This window comes from Tursiops truncatus, chromosome 16, assembly GCF_011762595.2.
Source record: "Tursiops truncatus isolate mTurTru1 chromosome 16, mTurTru1.mat.Y, whole genome shotgun sequence".
NCBI classification, from domain to species: Eukaryota; Metazoa; Chordata; class Mammalia; order Artiodactyla; family Delphinidae; genus Tursiops; species Tursiops truncatus.
In genome coordinates, this window is record NC_047049.1 from 48035447 (window position 1) to 48053709 (window position 18263).

At 58.3% G+C, this 18263-nt stretch overlaps 1 protein-coding gene across 5 annotated transcripts in view; it reads right to left on the bottom strand.

The window, feature by feature from the left end:
• LDB3 (LIM domain binding 3) overlaps positions 1–18263 on the bottom strand; it is a 58149-nt gene extending 39886 nt beyond the window's left edge. For all 5 annotated transcript variants that reach the window (XM_019925746.3, XM_033842044.2, XM_073793381.1 and 2 more), the window contains exons 1-6: positions 18138–18263; positions 17925–18040; positions 8409–8560; positions 7851–7926; positions 2263–2285; positions 980–1183 (exon numbers count right to left, since the gene is read on the bottom strand). In XM_019925746.3, the coding sequence (XP_019781305.2) occupies positions 980–1183; positions 2263–2285; positions 7851–7926; positions 8409–8560; positions 17925–18017 (548 nt within the window). In that variant the 5' untranslated portion in view covers positions 18018–18040; positions 18138–18263. The remainder of the gene's footprint in view (positions 1–979; positions 1184–2262; positions 2286–7850; positions 7927–8408; positions 8561–17924; positions 18041–18137) is intronic.

An 18263-nucleotide genomic window follows, 5' to 3' on the forward strand; every position in this document is an offset into this window, starting at 1 on the left:
GCTGGAGATCCTGACTCAGGGATAAGATGTTACCACAGAGATAATCAGTTCTGAAAGTCAATACTAACAGTATTTCCAAGTAGAATACAGTAAGGGACTCTCTGCGTGTGTGTGTATGTGTGTGTGTGTGTGTGAAAGGAAGGAAGAGACACACAGAAACAGAAAAAGAGACAGAGAGATAGAGACAGAAAGAGAGACATACACAGTAAGAAAGAAATACAGAGAAGAAACAGACTAAGAGAAACAGAGACAGAAAGAAATTCTGAAAGAGGGAGAGAGGTCCACATTAATGTTTGTACTATTACCCATTTCATCCACAAATGATTTTCAGCCAACTCTTTCCCTACTCAGCCCTCAAGTTCTTCAACTATTGCTAACAAGCAAAGTCAGGAACCAAGGATGTCCTAAGTCCCACCGCCCTGAGGCTGGGCTTCCCTGGGGCAAACAGGAGGAGGCGAGTGCTGGGTGCCCCCCGGCTCTGTGGCGGGGCTGACTGTCAACAGCACTGTGGATGGCTGGTCCGGAGGCCCCTTCCCAAACAAGAAACCCACTCATGAACCTGAATTGCCCTCATCATTGGAAGAACACAGCAACTTCCCCCCAAAGAATGGCTTAGTTGTGAGAAGCTGAGGTATCCAGAATGTGACCCTGGTTAACAGGATTCCAGAAGTCTCTTTCTAAACCAGCCCCCTCATGGAGCCTGGGAAAATGCAGAGGCTGTGAAAAGCACATGCTGCATTTCTCCACCCTTCTCCTAAAGCTGACCATGAGATTAACTCTGAAGAGAGAACACCACGTTCTGGGAGGCCCGGGCGAAGGCTGGCTCTCCTGCAAGGGCTGTACCCTGGGAGGATCAAGACGATGGAGGACAGCTGGTCCCGATGCCCAAAGTCTCCGATGGCGCCCAGTGGCCCGGTGCCCTCCTCGGTGATGACGAGGCGGAGGCATCGAGCGCCAGTGGAGGAGGGGAGGCGCTTACCCACTGAAGTCACTGCCCTGGGCCTGGGCCTGCCCGGCGATGGCGTCCATGATGGCGTCCTGGGAGTACATGCTGATGGGCGTGTTGTACTGCGCGTGGATGATGGTGGCCTTGCCGCCCAGCCCCTTCACCTCGATGGGCTTGTGGGTCGACAGGGCCGAGTCCTTCAGGGCGCTGGGGTTGAAGCGTTCCTGGTAGTCGGCGCTGGGGGAGGGGAGCATGGAGCAGGGGAGCGAGGGAGGGGGTTGGAAGGAGAGAAGGGGCAACAGGTGGTGTTACACGGCTCAAGGTGAGGGCTGGTGGTGTAGGGTGTGGAGAGAGACCTCCCTAAGCCTGATCCCAGGAAGGCTACCCAACTCTCCCCAACCGACGTGGGCGGGCTGGGTCTGGTCGGGAAAATCCTCTCACCCTCCCCAGAGCCCTTCGCGGAAGGTTCTTCTTGCCCGTCTCCGCTTTCCCAGATCCCTGGAGGCCCCGGCTCAGCCTGAGCTACCGCCCAGGGTCAGCAGGGGGCGCCAGGCATTGAAAGCTCTCTCACCACACCCGCAGGGAAGCAGAAACGGAAGGGGGTGCGGAGTGGCGGTTGGGATTAGGAGACAGGAGCTGGGCCACGCGTGAGAGGCAGCGGCAGCCCAAGCGGAGTCCAGAACGTCCAAAGGCAAAAGCAGCCCCACTGGGCACCCGCAGGGATTCTGAGCTTGGTTCCTCCACGAAGGGACTCATCCTGGGTGGCCCGGGGCTCTGCTCCGCCAGACTCTTCAGTGCATGTGCTTCTTCCTCGGAGCAGGGCGTGGGTTCTCAGGCGCCCCCGCCCCCATGTCCAACTTGCTGGGTGGCCCACCAGCTTCTACCCATGGAGGCTTTTCCCTTCAACAGTCAAGCGTGCTCCCCAGGCAAAGACAAGGTCAGGTACAGCCCTTCTGAGTGGTCCGGCCGGGCTAGAAATGTCTTCAGGCTCTCCCAGAACCGGCGTCAGCACGCGCTCCACCCACCGCCCACCGGAGCCAGCCTGCGGTCTAAGCAGCTGCAGCAGCTAATTGGGAACACAGTGGTCCGGGGCATCTGCCGGAGCCCCAGCGCCCCTCCCCACTGCCTCCACTCCATACTCGCAGCTCCACACACATGCAGGCTCACTCAGGGACACAAATGCACCCCCATTCACGCATGCACATACACGTACACATGCCGCTGACACAGACGCACGCTGCCCAGTCCCCCAGACACGCGGTCGCATGCTGGGATATGCAGGCAAGCACACACACGTGCTTTCCTTTGATACTAACTTGGCTGGAGAGTTGGCTACCACCTGGGGGTGGGGGAGAGAAAAAGCAAAGAAAACAGGGCTATCAGAGTGAGGGTCCTGCCAGAGGGTTTGAGCGTAGGGACCTAGAGATGGTCCTCAGACTGGCCATAGTGGAGGCAGAGGCAGCCCAGACTGGCACTGGGTGAGGAGAGTGCAGAGTGAGGAGGGGGAAGAGCTCAGAGTCCCGATCACAGCCGCTCAGTTTGGGTCAGAGATGCCAGCTGCAGCGTAGGTCCACAGTACCTGAAGCTTTGCCAGGGAGAAAGGTTTTTTTGTCCATCTTCATAGGTGCTCATTTACCATATACATGAATCTCCTACATACACCTTGTCTGTAGACCCCGGCGAGGAAGCTGGAGATGGAGACCGGGCTAGTGATGGCTGCTCCAGGAGCGGCCAAGGCCCCAGGTGCCTCCTGGCCAGATAGTAGCTCTGGACTTACCCTTGTTTAATGGGGGACAGCTCCAGGAGTTCTGTTCCCTGAGCAGGAGTTGCAGTGGTGCTGGGGTTTGTGTGCAGTGGGGTTTCACACAGCCCCGGGAGCATGCTCTCTTTCCCAGAGGAGGGTCAGGCAGCCCTGGACACTCCTCCCGGGGCACAGTAATAAGGGGTCTGTGCAGTTCCCAGTAACTGCCCTTAAAGTCCCTGTGGATGGGCAGTGAGGCAGGATGGAAGAGTGAGGAGGCTTGGGAGAAGTGCAGGTCCAGTATTGCAGGAAAACCGCCGGACAAGGCAGCCCAGCTTGGACACTACAAGAGGGACCCCACCCTCACTCTTATCTGAGAGCCAGCCTCCTGGAGTATCGTCTCCTTGAGGGAGGCATTGCCTGCATTATGTTTCTTTAAATGCAAATTCCTTGCAGTGGCAGACCCTTGTCAGAAACCTGAGGGGAGAAGAGTGTGGAAAGTGGTGTCCCTTTCCTCACACCCTGCCACTTTCCCATATCTGACCACTCTGGGCTCTGGCTGGGAGAGCCTGGGCCTCAGCTGGCCTGGCCCTGGTCACCCCTTGGCCATGACCCTGGGGATCCAGACCAAAACCAGGGAGACCCCCCATCCCCACCCCCACCAGTCCCAGGCGGCCCAACTCCGTCTCAGGGCTGATAAAATTCCCTCTGTCCTCCCAGGCTCAAAATAGCTGTAAGTGGAGCTATGTTAGGAAAGGACCATCACAGATCTCCAATTCCTTCTCCATTTTTGGCCAGTGCTGACAACCGCAGGATCAGCTCTTGCCCGGACCAGCCCAGTGCCCCCTGTAGAGGGCAGTGCTGGCCTCAGGGGCTGCCTATGCCCTTCCCTGCCTAGGTAGCCAGCTCCTTCTTTGGCATTGATTCCTGCCCCCTGCTTAGCTTCTGCCTGAGGACCCAGAGGCTGAGATGCCTGCAACAGACAGAGCTCAGAGAGGGGCAGCCAGGTCTTGGGGAGAATGAGACAAAGATGTAAAAACGCCCCGGGGGCCCCTCGCACCAACTGGCCTGAGGGACACTGCCCTTCAGTACCAGCCCCAGAGAGGACAAGGATCGGGGGCTGCAGGCCCGGCTGTTCTTTCGCCCCCTCTGTTCCTCTCCACTCCTCCCAAGGGCATAGGAGCTGCCAAGGAATCCCCTGGAAGCTCCCCAGAGAGAGAGAGAGTCTGGGAAGGAGCTTCCTTCTGCAGCCAGACAGGACAGAGTTCAAATCCTGACCCTACCTCTTCCTAGAGCTGTGACTCTGGACAAGTTACCCACCTGTCTTAGCCTCAGTCCCCTCCTTCATAATACCGAGAGGGTGGTGCCCTCCACAGACTGAACAGAATCCTGAGTGTAAAGCCTTCAGCACGGGTTAAGTGTGTGATGAACACACACGGGGAGTAGCATTTGCCAACCCTGTCTCCTGTGAGGCGGCGGCCTCAGCCCTCGGCTAGCCCAGGTCAGAGGCTCTGCCCTTCCTGCTGGGACCGCAGCATCAACCTTCACTTTGAATGAAGCACGCACCACATTCCCTCCCTAGCCCGTCTTCCCTTTGAAGGAACTGTTGGACCCTACTGCTCTGAGTGTCAAGTAATAATCTAACACTCGTCAGGTTCTGAGCAGCCCTTGTGCCAATGGGAGGGCTTGTCGGGAGTCGGGAGAAACAGGGGTGGGACAGGCAGGTAGGTCCCTGGCTCCATGCAGGGAGAAGTCAGACTGACCTGAGTGCCAGTCCTATCTACCACTCGTTAACTGTGTGACCTTGGGCAAATTACTTGCTCTCTCTGGGTTTCTACTTCCCAGCTATAAAATGAGGGATGATGCCCCCCTCCGAAGTTGCTGAGAGAGTTATGTTAGATAAAGCACGTGGACTGTTAACTAGCCCCCAGCCTCGACGGAGGCCTCCGTGAGGGAAGACCTCACGGGGTCTTCTGCAGGTGGGCCCCATGGAAGTCCAGGTCCACCAGAGCACGACCTCCCTGCTGGGGGCCGGCCCAAAGAGAACCAGGAAGAGCTATCAGCCCACCCAAGGCAGGAGAAAGAGTCCATTTCTACTCTGTCTTTCCCCGAGCTTTCTGGCAGAAGCCCCTTGCTGGAAAAAGCCTGGGGGTAGAAAGCTTTGCCATCTTGGGCCAGGGAAGCCAGGGTCCAAGTGCTCACACCGTAGAGCGCCCAGCTTCACTCGGGATCCCAGAAAGAGCTATGGGATCTGGGGGAGCTGGGGATCCCCAGGGGAGCAGTGAACGGGCAGAGCACAGATACCATGTGCGGCTAGGTCAAAGGAAGGGTGTGGGCTTGGATCACACCGACCTGGACTGCAATGCTGACTCATCTGCGTACCTGTTGTGTGAGTCCAGGCAGTGATGGCAGGTAGCACGTAGTGAGTGTGCCAGGACAGAGCTCAGCACTATGCACGTGTTATCTCCTTCAATCCTCCCCATAGTCCTGAGATACGGACAGTCTCACGGAAGAGCCCTGAACCCCTAGCCGCTGGGCCATATGCCTTGACTCAGCCTGCTTCGCCTCCAGCCCAGAGACGATTATATCAACTGCATGGGGCTATGGAAGAAGTTACAATGAGATAACAGACCTTCAAGACTTGGAAGCTAATATGTGCTCTGCTGGGAGCCTCCCTCCCCTCAGCCCCTCCACAATGCCCACCCTGGCTCTGGCTCTAGTTCTTTTAACTCCTGTGCTCCAAGAGTACCATGAACTAGACCTCGGGGAGCAGGGGGTGGCCTGCTGTTCTCCTGCAGGGCCCCTTTCTCCTCAGGGTCCTGCTCCCTTGCTTCCCCACCCTAGCCAGGGTCAGTCCTGCCAACCCACTCCCCTCACCCTATTGCCCAGTCTCTCTGTACCCAGCTCAGGTGCTCCCTCCTCCAGGCAGCCTTCCCAGACCACTGTCAGACCTAGAGAACTTGCTCTCCCACCTCTCAGGACTCCCAAAGGTGTGGCAACCAGCCTGTCCCTTTGCCCCAGAGCTCCTGGAGTTATTAGGCTTTGTCCTGTCTTGGTGGGTGACCTGATGTGAAAGTTTTAGGAGTCAGAGTCTCTTGCATTCAGGCCCAGCTTGGCCACTTAGTAGCTGGACAGCTGGACCTCGACTTAACCTTCTCTGAGCCTCAGTTTCCCTCTCTGCAAAATCCGACACATCGCCCCAGGTTGTGTAAAGCAATGATGGGCCCGGCTCATGGCAAATGTCAATAGGATGATTGATTTCACTGCTCTTAGCCTGCACTGCCTCATGGGCTTGGGGCTGGCCAGAATGAGGCCAGTTCCTCGCTCTGACTACCTGACCAGGCCTCTACGAGCACTGAGGACCCAGATGGCCCCTGACCACCAGTGGAGAGCTGTGAGCCCATTACCTACCCTCCTAGGAGTCCAGCACCTGAGGCCTTCCCTCGGAGGCTCATCTGATACAGCTGAGCCATCTCCCTCAGGGTCTCTGCCGAGTACAGGCCAACGGGGTTGTTATACTGCCTTGGCTGGCTCGAACCCCGCGGGGCTTTCGGGCTTAGAGAGTCGAGGGCCCCCTCCAGGTTGACCTTGGCCCCCGGGCTGCCCCATGGAGGGCCAGCGTCAGAGGCCTCCGTGTGTGAGGAGAAGACGGAGGTCTGAGAGAAGGAGGAGCTAAGGGTCTGCCCGAGCTCCAGGTTGCCTGGGGTGCCCGGGACGGCCCTCGCCTCGGGGTTGGGGCTGGGTGCTGCCAGGCTGCTGTTCGTGTCCAGAGCAGGGTCCTGGCCCGGGGCAGCACCATGCAGGGGAGAGAGAAGAGAGCAGTTAGAGGCCACGCCCATCCCAGCGCGTCTGCGTGAACCTGAAACAGAGGGGTTAGTGCGAGCGCCCAGCAGCCCACCACCCTGGAGCCTGCAGCCCACTGCACCGAGGTCAGGGTAGGGGGACAGAAAGGACACCTGGAAGAGAAGGGTTTTGTCAAAAAGCGCGGGGTGAAGCTCCTGGCCCTGAAGCTGTCATCCACCTGGACAAAATGCAAAGCCCCACACAGAAAGCTAGGCCAAGCCAGCCTGCCGGCAGGGCTGCAAGAAAGGGGGTGTGGTCTCAGGGAATTGTGGGGAGACCCCTCCATCCTACACCTGTTCCCCCTTCCCCTGAATGGGGGCACCTGGTGAGCACAGCCCTGCCTCCTGCTCTGCTGACCCCACTCTGCAATGTCCCACATGGCCGGTGAGAGGGGGCCTTCTGGGCTGGTGGTGAACAGGCAGAGTAGAGGTGCAGAGGGGAAACTGAGGAAGGAGGGGAGCTGACATTTGCTTCCCTCAGTCTGCCTCTGCAGCTTCTCCCCAACAGCCCTCTGCCCATTTCCTCAATCTGTCACTCACCCCAGACCCCCCGTCATCTTCTTCTTGTCCCCTCTCCCCACCCTGCCCATCACCCACTCTGTCCACCGGACAGGCAGGGTCAGTATGAGGTCCTGCAAGGAGGGGTGGAGAGTGGTGGGAGTGTGTAGTCCTGTAGGAGCGGTGGGGTAGGCCTCCCATGCTCCGGGTCCCTCAGGGTTGAGCTGCTTAGAGGGAGCTGGGAAGGGGCCTGGTACCTGCTGGCTGCACCAGCACTTCTGAGTGTGGTATGGGAGCGTGCAACTGGGAGGAGAAAGGGAAACAGGAGGGAGAGAGCCTGTGACACAGGAGAAACCCTGAGGGCCAGCAGGCCCCCCACGCCTGGGAGCTCCTCCTGGGGTGACCAGCTCAAACTGGGGCCTCGGCTTTCAGGCCACGGTCACCCCCCTCCCCAGTGCCCTCAGGAGGATGAGGGTCAGAGCCTTGTGGGCACTTGTCCCTACTTGGCTGGGAGAATGGGACCTTTCCTGAAAACACCGCTGCGTAAGTGGATTTCCTGTCAGCCCGCCCACGAGGCCCAGGGTGTTGGCTAGGCACCCAGGCGGGCACCCCTACATGCAGCATTTTACGGGGCTTGAACGCTCCTCCCCAGGGGGTCTGCGCCACCTCCCCGGCATCAGCCGAGGCAGGGCAGGGCTGGGGCCGGGCTGATCCCCCCACCTTGCCAGAGTCAGGCCAGCCGAGGGGCAGGCAGGCAGACCAGGGGCTGTACTCCGGGAACCACGGCCCAGAGTGGAGCCTGCCACCCACAGTCAGCACCTACCTTTTGGTGGGGGATCACAGGCAGAGGGGACTGGATCGGGGGCGCTGCCGTGGAGATGAGAATGGGACGCTTTGACCTGGAAAAACCAGAAATGAAGACAGTTGCCGTTGGGTCCGGGAGCTCCTGCCTGAGAAGGACTGGAGAGGGGAGAACATCCGGAACCCAGGGAGCCAGGGCAGAGGACCTGGGTGTCTCCTGGGCCTGACCAGCATGGAGAAGTCACGGCTCTGGGGTACTTTGCAGCCACGGGCCTCTGCTAGGTCTCAGGGAGGCTGCCTGTGCACAGAGGAAGCAGGGAAGACCCTGGCTTCCAGGCCCAGCCGCCCACATACCAGCAGCACCGTTATCCACCCTCTCTGAGGCTCATCTGTAAAGTGAGGCACAGACATGGCAGGTGCTTGATGACTTGGGCCTGTCCTTCTTCTGGTCCAGAGGCTGTCCTCACTTCCCTGTGCGGTCCGGTAGCACAAGGCTGGGTCCATGCTGGACAGCTCCTCTCCCAGGCCCTTGGTGCCCACACCCAACCTCTGCCCCCTGCTCTGGAGAGCTCCCACCTACTTCTGCAGCGTGAGACTCAGGTTGTAGCTGGCAGACTTGATCTTGTTCTGGGCCTCCAGGTGGGTCATGGTATCTGTGTTGACGCCGTCAATGGCCACCACAAGGTCACCCGGGCTGAGCTGGGACTGGGCGGCCTTGCTGCCCGGTGTGATCTGAGAGGGTAGCAGATGGGAGGTGAACGTAAGAAGGGTGACCTGAGGATGGGCCTGTCCTCAGGGAAGAATCACCAGGAGTCATCCAGTAGAGGCTTGCCATTTTGTCTTTCATTCACTATGACCACCAAGCCTGCTTCCTTTTCCTGGCGCAGAGCTACCACATTTCCTGGTGCTTTGTATCTGAGCGCAGCCATGAGATTAGCTCTGAAATCAATGCATACCACTTCCAGGCCTGCCCCTAGCAACCATCTTGCCATCCTGCACTCTCTCTGCTTGTCAGCTGACTGGATGCAGAGGACCCAGAGGAGGACAGCCAAGCCACTGTCTGCAAGGGACCTGGATCATGGAGTCACTGCTTGGAGGGGAGATGACTAAGGAGCACTGAATTGGATGTTGCATGAATGAGAAATAAACTTCCACTGTGCTAAGAGAACTGGGGGTTGTTTGTTACACCAATCAGCCTACTATAACATCTGCACCTTGAAAACCCATGGCACACTTTCCAGGCTCCAGAAGAGTTCAGCAGCTGCTAAGACTCCGCACCACCATAGAGATGCTGCCAGGCCAGTAGGCCGGCCAAACGTACCCTCACAAAAGCATCCTAGCGTAAGTGTGTTATACTCTACTGTGGCAGGTGTGCAGAGAGGGCTGGCAGGGCTGTCGGGCCTGCTTGCGGGAGCGAGGTCAGCTGGGACATGGAGCTCAGTGCTTTGTGGTTGGCTTCATGTTTCCCAAAGGGGAGGTGCAGATGTGGAGGCCAGTTCCCAAATCTTGCACTCTAGTGACATTACAGAACGCTAGAGTCTGGGGGCCCTACCCCCAGTGTGATCACATAGAATGTCATGGATATGCCACCCCACCAACCCCCCATGCAATGTCCGGAAGACCACACTCCCAGTGACCACACTCCCAGTGACATGCACAATGCCAAATTCTACATGTCCAGCCCCCAGTAATAGCACCCTGAATGCCATGGTGGCCTCCTATGCAGTGACATCCCATGAAATGCAAAATTCTGGAAGGCCCAGTGACATCATCTAAAATAGCTTGCGGGCCGGCCCCTAGTGACATTACATGGAGTGTGGTAAGCTTCACCCCTGAAGGCGTCTCGTGGGATGTCGTGGAGACTTTGGCTGCACCCCCTCCTGACATCACACAGAATGATTTTATAAGCTGACCCCCACGACATAATGTGGAAGCACGCTGTGACATCACATGGGGTGCCGGGCAGGGCTTGCCTCCAGTGACATCATAGGAAAGGGGAGCCCCTGGGAGTCACCCCCCACCGAGCTGTGCCTAGAGGGTGTCCCTTGGCTTTTCCTCCCCAACATGCCCACCAGCCAGTCCTCCTGGCTTCTCTGGGCACATCCCAGTCACCTTCCTGGCTATACCCCAAGGACAAGGCTGGCTCCTAATGCTGGCAGAGGCCACTTTCTGGCCCAGGCTTGGGGACCATCCTAGAAGGAGCCCAAAGAGGTCCTGGGGACAGTCCCATACCCTGGGTGCCAGGCCTCATTGGGCCTCTGGCCAGATTCTGGGCTCTCAGACATGGATGGAAACTTCCTGCCAGGCCCCTCAGAGGGAACTCTCATCGTAACCAGAGCCCTGCAGTCGCCAGCCTTCAGCCCATTCCCAGACAGGCTCTACAGGGTGGGCCAGGAACCATGTGTGTTAACCCAGTGATTATAGCAAGACCAGGAGAACTCTTGCCAGTTGCCGTTGACCCGCCATTTCAGACCCAGGAACTGTGGTACCTTCTTAAACACTGGCCACCTTGTGCCCTGAGCAGCCTCCCCACCGCCCCTGGAATCTGCTGGGATGAGGCCAGGACAATAGAGAAACAAATGCCTTGATTGTCAGGAAGCCACATTGTCCGGTTTGCCAAGTCCCGCCTACTCTCCAGGCCCCCGTAGGGGCATCGTGGAAGCGCTCGGGCCATCTCAAAACACACGTCGCCTTTATCCCCAAATCAATGGCCGTACAGAGCCTCTACTAGTGACAGGAGTGTGTTGTTTCCTTTGATTTAAGCGGTTAAGCAAAGGGTAAAAAACAACAACAAAGAAAAGCAAAACATTTTCTAGGCTGAGAGGGGACTCCTGAGGGCAAACTGAGTTGCCCAGCCAGGCCTGTCCTGCAAGAAAATCACCTTTCCCTACACCTTCTAGCTTCATGTTCAGGCCTCTGCTCTTCGGGTATTTTATTATAGATACCTTCAAACACAGTAAGGCAGAACTAATTCTACGGGGAGCACCCGAATACCCACCACCGAGGTTCTACTGTAGCATTTCACTCAAACTGCTGGTCAAGTGTCCATCCCTCTCTCCATCCATCAGTCCATATTATGTTTGAAGCATTTCAGAGAAAGTGCAGACGCCAGGATGCTCCCATTCAGGGTGAATTGCGCCATGCCTCTGCTGTCTTAGTGGACTGCCCACAGGGCTTCCCCACAGCAGGACACCCCCATGCCAGGGCTCCCTGACCCAGGGCTCCCCCAGATGCTTCTAAGCATCCACAGAGAAGGGGGCCATCAGCCTGCAGCAGGGACCTCCCAGGCAGGACAGCCACAGACCCCAGACAGAGTGGAGGGCCTCATGCCTGCAGAGGTGACCAGAGCTGTGTCCAGGAGATCATGGGTTAAGTGTGAACAAGGACACCAGAATGACATCCAAGAGAGGCTGGGGCCAGACCAGCTAGGGCAAACCACGGGGCCATCTGGAATGCCCTCCCTTCCAGGCTGCCTCGAGGACTTATTTCTCCCTCAGGCATGGGTTAGCTAACATCATACCTTCCCACAGGGCTCCCACCTTCCCCTTGCCTGGCCCTGGCCGGCTCCCCTTCACCCTCAGGTATAGACTGAGCTGATCCTTTGCCCAGGGAAGAGCCCAGGCTCCCCCAGGCTTGGTCAACAGCCAAACCCCCTGAGGAATTTGCCACCAGGCTGGCTCCAGCCTGCCCCTGGCGCCTCTCCTTGCACCTGTGTGTGCTCGTCAGGGCTCAGCTGGCCTGACCTTTGGCTGCCCTGAGCAGGGTTCAAGACCCCTCGGGCTGGTGGGGTGGAGGATGCTATAATCCTCTTGTAGAGAGGTGCTCTGCTAGTTCTGCCCAGGTCTCCCTAGAGAAGGAGGCAGGGACTCTAAGAAGTTGCCCCTCAGCTCTGGCCAAGGGCCGTCAGATCCCTCCTCGCTCTGCAGGAGCAGCCTGCGTGGCAGAAGGGTGTGGCCACCCTTGAACACTTGCCCAGAGCCCAGCGCTTGTGAAGAGTGCAGTCCAGGTGTGAGGTACCCATGTACCTCTTGTCTGACTCCCTAGCCCCCTCCCTCTGCTTTCCTTGTCCCAGAAAAGACCCAAAGCTCCTAAATCCTTGGAGGATTTCTTTTTCTTTTCTTTAAAGTCTTTCTAGCCCCTCTGTAGCATTTGAAAAATTCTTTGTAATGATTGTTTCATTCCCATTTCACTTTTCACCTTTTCTAGTCACCAGCCACCTCTCCACAGGGAACCCAGCCATGGGCAGAGCTCCAGGACCGAGGTCCTGTCTCGGAAGCCCCTAAGGCAGGCTCTAGGTGTTTGGGGGCCAAGATTGCCACCTAGCCCACCCTCCTTGCTGGGCCATGGTTTCGGGCACCCCAGAGGGGGCACAGGGATAGCCGGTGCCAGGCAGCAGCTGTGGTCCCCGTGACCTTCGGGTGCCTTGGGGGGAAGCAGTAGAGAAAAGACCATGGACTGTAGTCTGAGCCAGACCTGAGGTTGCAGTGCCAGCCTCCAGGACCTCTGCGTAAAGACAGCCATGATGCCTTTCTCCCGGGATTGTGGAGAGGATTTCATCACTAAATAGGGCATTATACAAAGACAGTGCAGAGCTGAGACAATTTCAGGGAAGCTCCCAACCGAGGAGGTGCCAGTGCTGTCCCTGACCCCTTCCCCTGGGAGGTGCCAGGGGTTGGAGTCTGCGAGGCTGCAGCCCCTGCCTCCAGAGGACACAAGGTCGGGGGCTGGCAGCGGGTGGTGTGCGAAGGGCCAGCCCTGACCGATCAGCCCTGAGCCAGCGTCCTGTCCCTAGAGGGGCCTGAGCATCAGCTGGAGGGGAGAGAAGTTCTGTCCAGGGTCCCAGGGAAGCAAGGCACTGGCTGGGGCTCAGGCACACCCATGCCCTTGGCTCCCATTTCCCCGGCTCCCTGGCAGCAGAGGGGGCCACTGGGCTCCGCAGAAGGTCCCGACCATCACTCCTAGTGCTTAAAGGCAGACAGGTCCCTGACTTCCTTTCCCTCTAGACCTGCCAGTGTAGGTGCGGCAAGGGATGGGAGCCAAGGGCAGGCAGTGGGTGCTGTGGACTGTGCAGCTTCCAGCATCTCCTCCTGACCTTCCCAGGCTGACATCCCAGGGGATTTCCAGGGAGCCCTAAGTGCATTTTACATTGTGTGATTAAATTACTGTCATGCCATGCTCTGTTCCCTTCCCATCTGGCCTCCCCTGGGGCCTTGCTCCGTCCCTTGCCCTCTCACTGGAAGCTTCTGTCTTCCCATGGCCCCTCTCTCCAACCCCACCCTGGCTGATAAGAAAGCCAGAGTCTTATCTGTGCTCAAAAAGCCTCTCCTTACACAGACGACTTTTAGGGCGGTGAAAATACTCTCTGTGATACTATAATGGTGGATACACGTCATAATACATTGGTTCAAAACCATAGAACGTACACACCAAGCATGAACGCTAATGTAAGCTATGGGCTCTGGGTAGTAATGGTGGCCAGTGTAGTTTCATCAGTTATAACAAATGTACACTCTGGAGGGGGACGTTGGTGATGCGGGAGGCTGTGCATGCATGGGGGCAGAGGGGTTATGAGAAATCCCTTTATCTTCCTCTCAACGTTGCAGTGAACCTAAAACTGCTCTCAAAAAGTTGTCTTGGAAAAAAAAGCCTTAGCTGCTCCAGCTGGCTCCTGCCATGTTTCTCTCCCTTTCTTCACCACCAGGCATTTCCAAGAAGTGACCAGCAGTTCTGGCCTCTACAGTCTCCCATCCCTCTCACATCAGCCATCTGACGTTGGCCCCCACCACTCCACATACCAATGACTTCCCTGTGCCAAAGCCAGGGGTCACTGGCCCCCTCTCTAGCTGACCACACCCTTCCCTGGCCTTCTGAGTCTCTTTCTTCTCCTCTTGTCCCCCAGTTCTAGGTCCTGGATGGCAAAGTCTGCTTCATGCCACTTAGAATGGTTCCTGGGAAGAGGTGGATCCTGGCTTCAAAGGGGTGGAGAAGCTGTGTTTGGGAATGGAAGGGCCCTGGGTGGGGGCCTTTCAATCATGGCTAGCCCCTGGACAAGAGGGAGATTCAGGGAACTGGGGAGATATCTCCCAGGCAGGACAGCTGCCCCAGCAGGCCCAGCAGACATCACCCAGGAAGCCCTGCCCTCCTCGCACTTGCTGCCGTCTCACAACGTCTTCAGCCCGAGGAGCCCCCCAGGGGCCTGCCAGTGAAGTTGCTCTTGTCCTATGTCCCGGCCCAGGACCTCAGAAGGCCCTCTCCCCAGGACCCAGCCAGCCTCATGCCCACTCACTTCAGGGACCTCCCGGGGTCAGGAACAGCTCTGTGCACCAGGGAGAAGCAGCATGCTGGGAGAGGGCCTGGCCTGGGAACCTCTAAGGATGTATTCCCCAGCGGTGGGCCACTGTCTGGTTATCTTCCCCATTCGTTCATTTGGGAGCCAGCCCCGCAGCAGCCCTCCAGAGGCTTGCCTGACCTTCAGCATGGCTATAAACAGCACTTGCTGTCAGCACTGCTAGGCGCTGCCCAAGAAACAGCACCATGGCCTCAAAATTCCAGGAATCACCAGTGCAGCTGCCCCAGAAAAATCTCAGCCTGTCCCCCTTCCCCTCTCGGGGACCCTCTGTCCTCTGTGTCGCCACCATAGCCAGGAGAGTCTGACAAATACTGGAACCGAGAACAGCAAAGGGGCAGAGGTGAGCCTGCTGGGCCTGTGGGTAAGGCCGTAAGGAGCGGAGGCCTTGGAGCAGAAAGGCAGGACCCCCCCGGGGCCAGGCTCAGTTCCACCACTCCCCCATCCTCACAAGCAGCCCATGTGGAAAAATAGGTGTATTTTCATAAGTGCACATTAGAAAGAACTCTCACGTGTACTTTTACCGACGTACCATTCCCATTTTACAGATGAGAAAACTGAGGCTGAGCAGGTGAACTGACTTTTCTAAGGTGACACAGCTGTGAGTACCAGAGCCAAACAAAAGCATACGTCGCTGCCATAAAATCAAGGGCTGCAACTCGTGCGCCAAGAGGCAAGGCCCCAGACCGTGGCCCTGGCCTCAGGCCTAGCTGCCCCGACAGGGGTGGGGGCTGGGCCTTTGGAACTGTTCCCTCTTGGCTGCTCCCACCCCTTCCCCACTTCCTGGAGGACTGGCTGGGATTGGGGGAGGGTGGGGATGGGAGGGCAGCTCATGTTGCAGGCCCAGCCACACCTGTCCAAGATAAATAAAGGCATTTCCCCTCCACCCTCCGAGTCTCCCTCCTGAACTCATTTCTCTGTGGGTCCTCAGGCTGAGACCCACCGAAGGGAGGACTCGAGGGGCTGTTACTGCCCCAAGGTTGATTCTGTAGGGCTGGTGGGCAGGGTGGGGTGGGTACAGGGGCTACCACCCAGGCTGCATGTGGCCAGCCTTCTTACAGGAGGAGCTGCAGCACACAGGGGACGGCCCCACGCAGTGCTTTCCTACTAGCCCCTAGCCAGAGGGTGAGGAAGCAGGCATGGGGTTACCAAGGTCACAGGAGCGCATGAGCAAGTTGGAGCCTCAGTTTGCCCGGCTCTGAAGTGAGATGCCAATCCCAGACCTGCCTGCCTGACCACCTGCCTCAGGGTTACAGTGCGTGTGCCCAGGGGTGCCGGCCCCTGCTGAGAACGAGCCGGCCCCGCCTTTGCGAGTCCCCCCACCACAATACGTCACTACTGCCGTGTCGCAAAGACTCAGGCCAGGACATCTACTGGCCCTCTGTGGGAAGCAGATCAGGGCTGCAGTGGAAATAGGATTCTTCCAGGGAGCTCTGGCCTTGCATCCCCTTAGGGGAGAAGTTCCTGGTGCAGAAGGACCTGGAGCGCCCCAGCAGGAAATACCACAGCCCTGTTGGGAGGGCAGGGCTAGTGCCCCGAGGCCTGCCTGGCCAGCAACGCTGAGCCTGGGACGCCCGAGCCCAGGGCATCAGCAGCACACCGGAGGACTCATCAAGAAGCTCCAAGCCCTGGGAAGGCCCCAGCACCCAGTCCAGCTGGTTCCATGGCCTCAGTGATTTGGGGGCACGCCTCTGAAGGGAACTGAGAGACCCATCCCCTGATGCCCTGCCTGAGCTGCGGGTTCTATTTTTAAAAGTCCCCCCTAGTCGTTGGCTCTAGTACATCCCAATACACCCCCTGCCTACAGTGAGGACATTCTTCCTGCTGTCTGTCCAGCTTACGGCCTCTGTGCTGCAATTTAAGCCCTGGGCCGGCTGGGGCCAGGTGGCGCATAGACCCCGGATGAGGTCATCGGCTATCCTGGGTGCCACTGAGCCAGGAGGCTAATTTCCACCAGGTGGAGGCCTTGAGGATAGTGGGGCTGGGGGAGATCTAGGCTCAGTCCCAGGCGTGGGAAGCTGGTGGACCCATGAGAGTGACGGTGGAGGGTCCTGCCTTGTACAGGGAGGAGACCTGTAACCAGGGGTGTGGGGAGCTGTGCAGGGTCCTGGGGGCAGAGGGGGTGTGTCTGCTGGGGCTCAAATGCCCCTGTGTCACCATATCATCAGACTGAGTGTGTAAGTCTCTGGGTGCCCTTCTAATATGGGACCGTGGGGTCTCCAGGGCAGTGGGTCTGGAGACGCAGGTTGGAATAAGCCAGACCTCCCGCAGGATGGCGGCCAAGGCCTTCTCCCTGGACTAGAGCCAGGCCAGCACCCCAGAGGAGTTGTGAGGCTGTCGTGAGGCTCCCATAACACCCCTGAGTGGAGCTTTCCATCTTAGGGTCCCCCCAAGTGTCCACATTTGGTTGCATAGCCAGGACTGTGCCTCCAGTGGGGACATTGGTTCCCTGCCCCCTCTGCCAAGCACCTTTCAGGCCTTCCCTGGCTGCCCACCTCAGTGCCTCCCCACCACCCTCCCCGTCCCTCCCTCAGGCCCAAGGCAAGGCTCCATGCCCTGGAGAAGAAACTGTCTCCCTGTCTCCAGGTGAGCAGTGACCCAGACACCCCTGCCCATCCATCACCCTCCAGTGACAGCCTGGGGCCTCAGCCTGCCCCCTTGTGCCCACGCCAGCACTGCTGGGGCTCAGTCTCAGCAGACCCCCCCAGGCAGGGGTTGTGATTGCCCTGGCACCTTTCACAGTCCACCCTGAGCCTTGGGGCCTTCAGCGCCCCTCTGCTGGACTTCCCTTTACTTGATAAGTGTTGCCTGAGCACCTACTATGTCCTAGGTACTGGTCTAGGTGCCAGGGACACAGCAGTGTTTAAAACAAAGTCCCTTCTCACAGACCGCTTCCTCTCAAGCAGATCTAGCTTCTTGCTTCTCTGTACTTCAGTGTCTCCAGCTGGGCAATAGAGTTACTCAGACAATCTCCAAAGATCTGTGACCTTCCCCTCAGGCAGTGCCATTCCCTGATCACAGACACTGCAGAACACACAGGCCATTTCCCCAGGTGAGCATGGCGAACCAGACTTGAGACGGGCAGGCAGAGCAGCTGTAGGTGAATGGCTAGGACCTCCAGCAAGCAAGGAAGGCCCAGCTCCGCGAAGCCAGCCAGTGTGAGGTCCCACAGCAGCCCCGGGAAGGCGGGGGTAGAAGGCGACTGTTATCTCAGGTCTGGGATGGAGTGGATGCAGGAGACCGGTTACCAGCCCAGCCCAGCTCCGAGCCCTGATAGCAGGGCAGCCGAGGTCAGCAGTCTGTACATCTAACCGTCTGCCCGCCTGTCACCTGACCTCTCCATGCTAGGAGTGCTCTTTCCCCAAAGCAGCTGCCCTCTTCCAGGCTTGGGGGGTACCCTGAGCCCACCCTCCCGGAGAAAGGCTTAGGAAGGCCCTGTACTTTCTGTCCACCTGCCTGCCTGGCCTGCAAACTTGGCATTTCTTTCTCTGCTCAAAACACCAGCCGCTTGCCCATGTTTCATACTCATAATAGGCCAGTCAGCGAGGGTGGGCAACAGCTGTGGCCAAGATCAGGGGCCCGTGGCCGGCAGTATCCAGTTGGGTCCAGTCCCACCCCCAGACCAGGAAAGCGTGCTCTGCTTTCCAAGAGCCTCAGGGAGGACAGACAGATGGAGGGATGGACGCACACACCCTCCTTTGAGCATGCCCCGCCCCTGTGGGTTCTAGGCTGTGGGCCGTGCACACTCACCCGGGATATGGTGAGTGGCATGTTGAAGTCCTTGCCCCCCTGCAGACGGAAGCCCCAGGGCCCAGGCCCGGACAGGGTCACGCTGTAAGACATGCCGGTGCTGACAGCGGCGGCCTCTGCGGATGAAGGGAGAAGAGTAGAGTGAGAGGACCCTCACGCACCCTGCCTCCCCAGCCCGTACCTCGGCCCCTGCCCCCGACCCCCCGGCCTTGCCTGCTCCGTCCCTTTCTGCCTGGCCGGGCTGTGTGCAGCTCCTGAGAGGCTCCTAAGAATAGCTGGGAACGAATGCCATCGACACTGATATCTGCCCTCTGCTGCTCCCATAAATGGACTGTAACC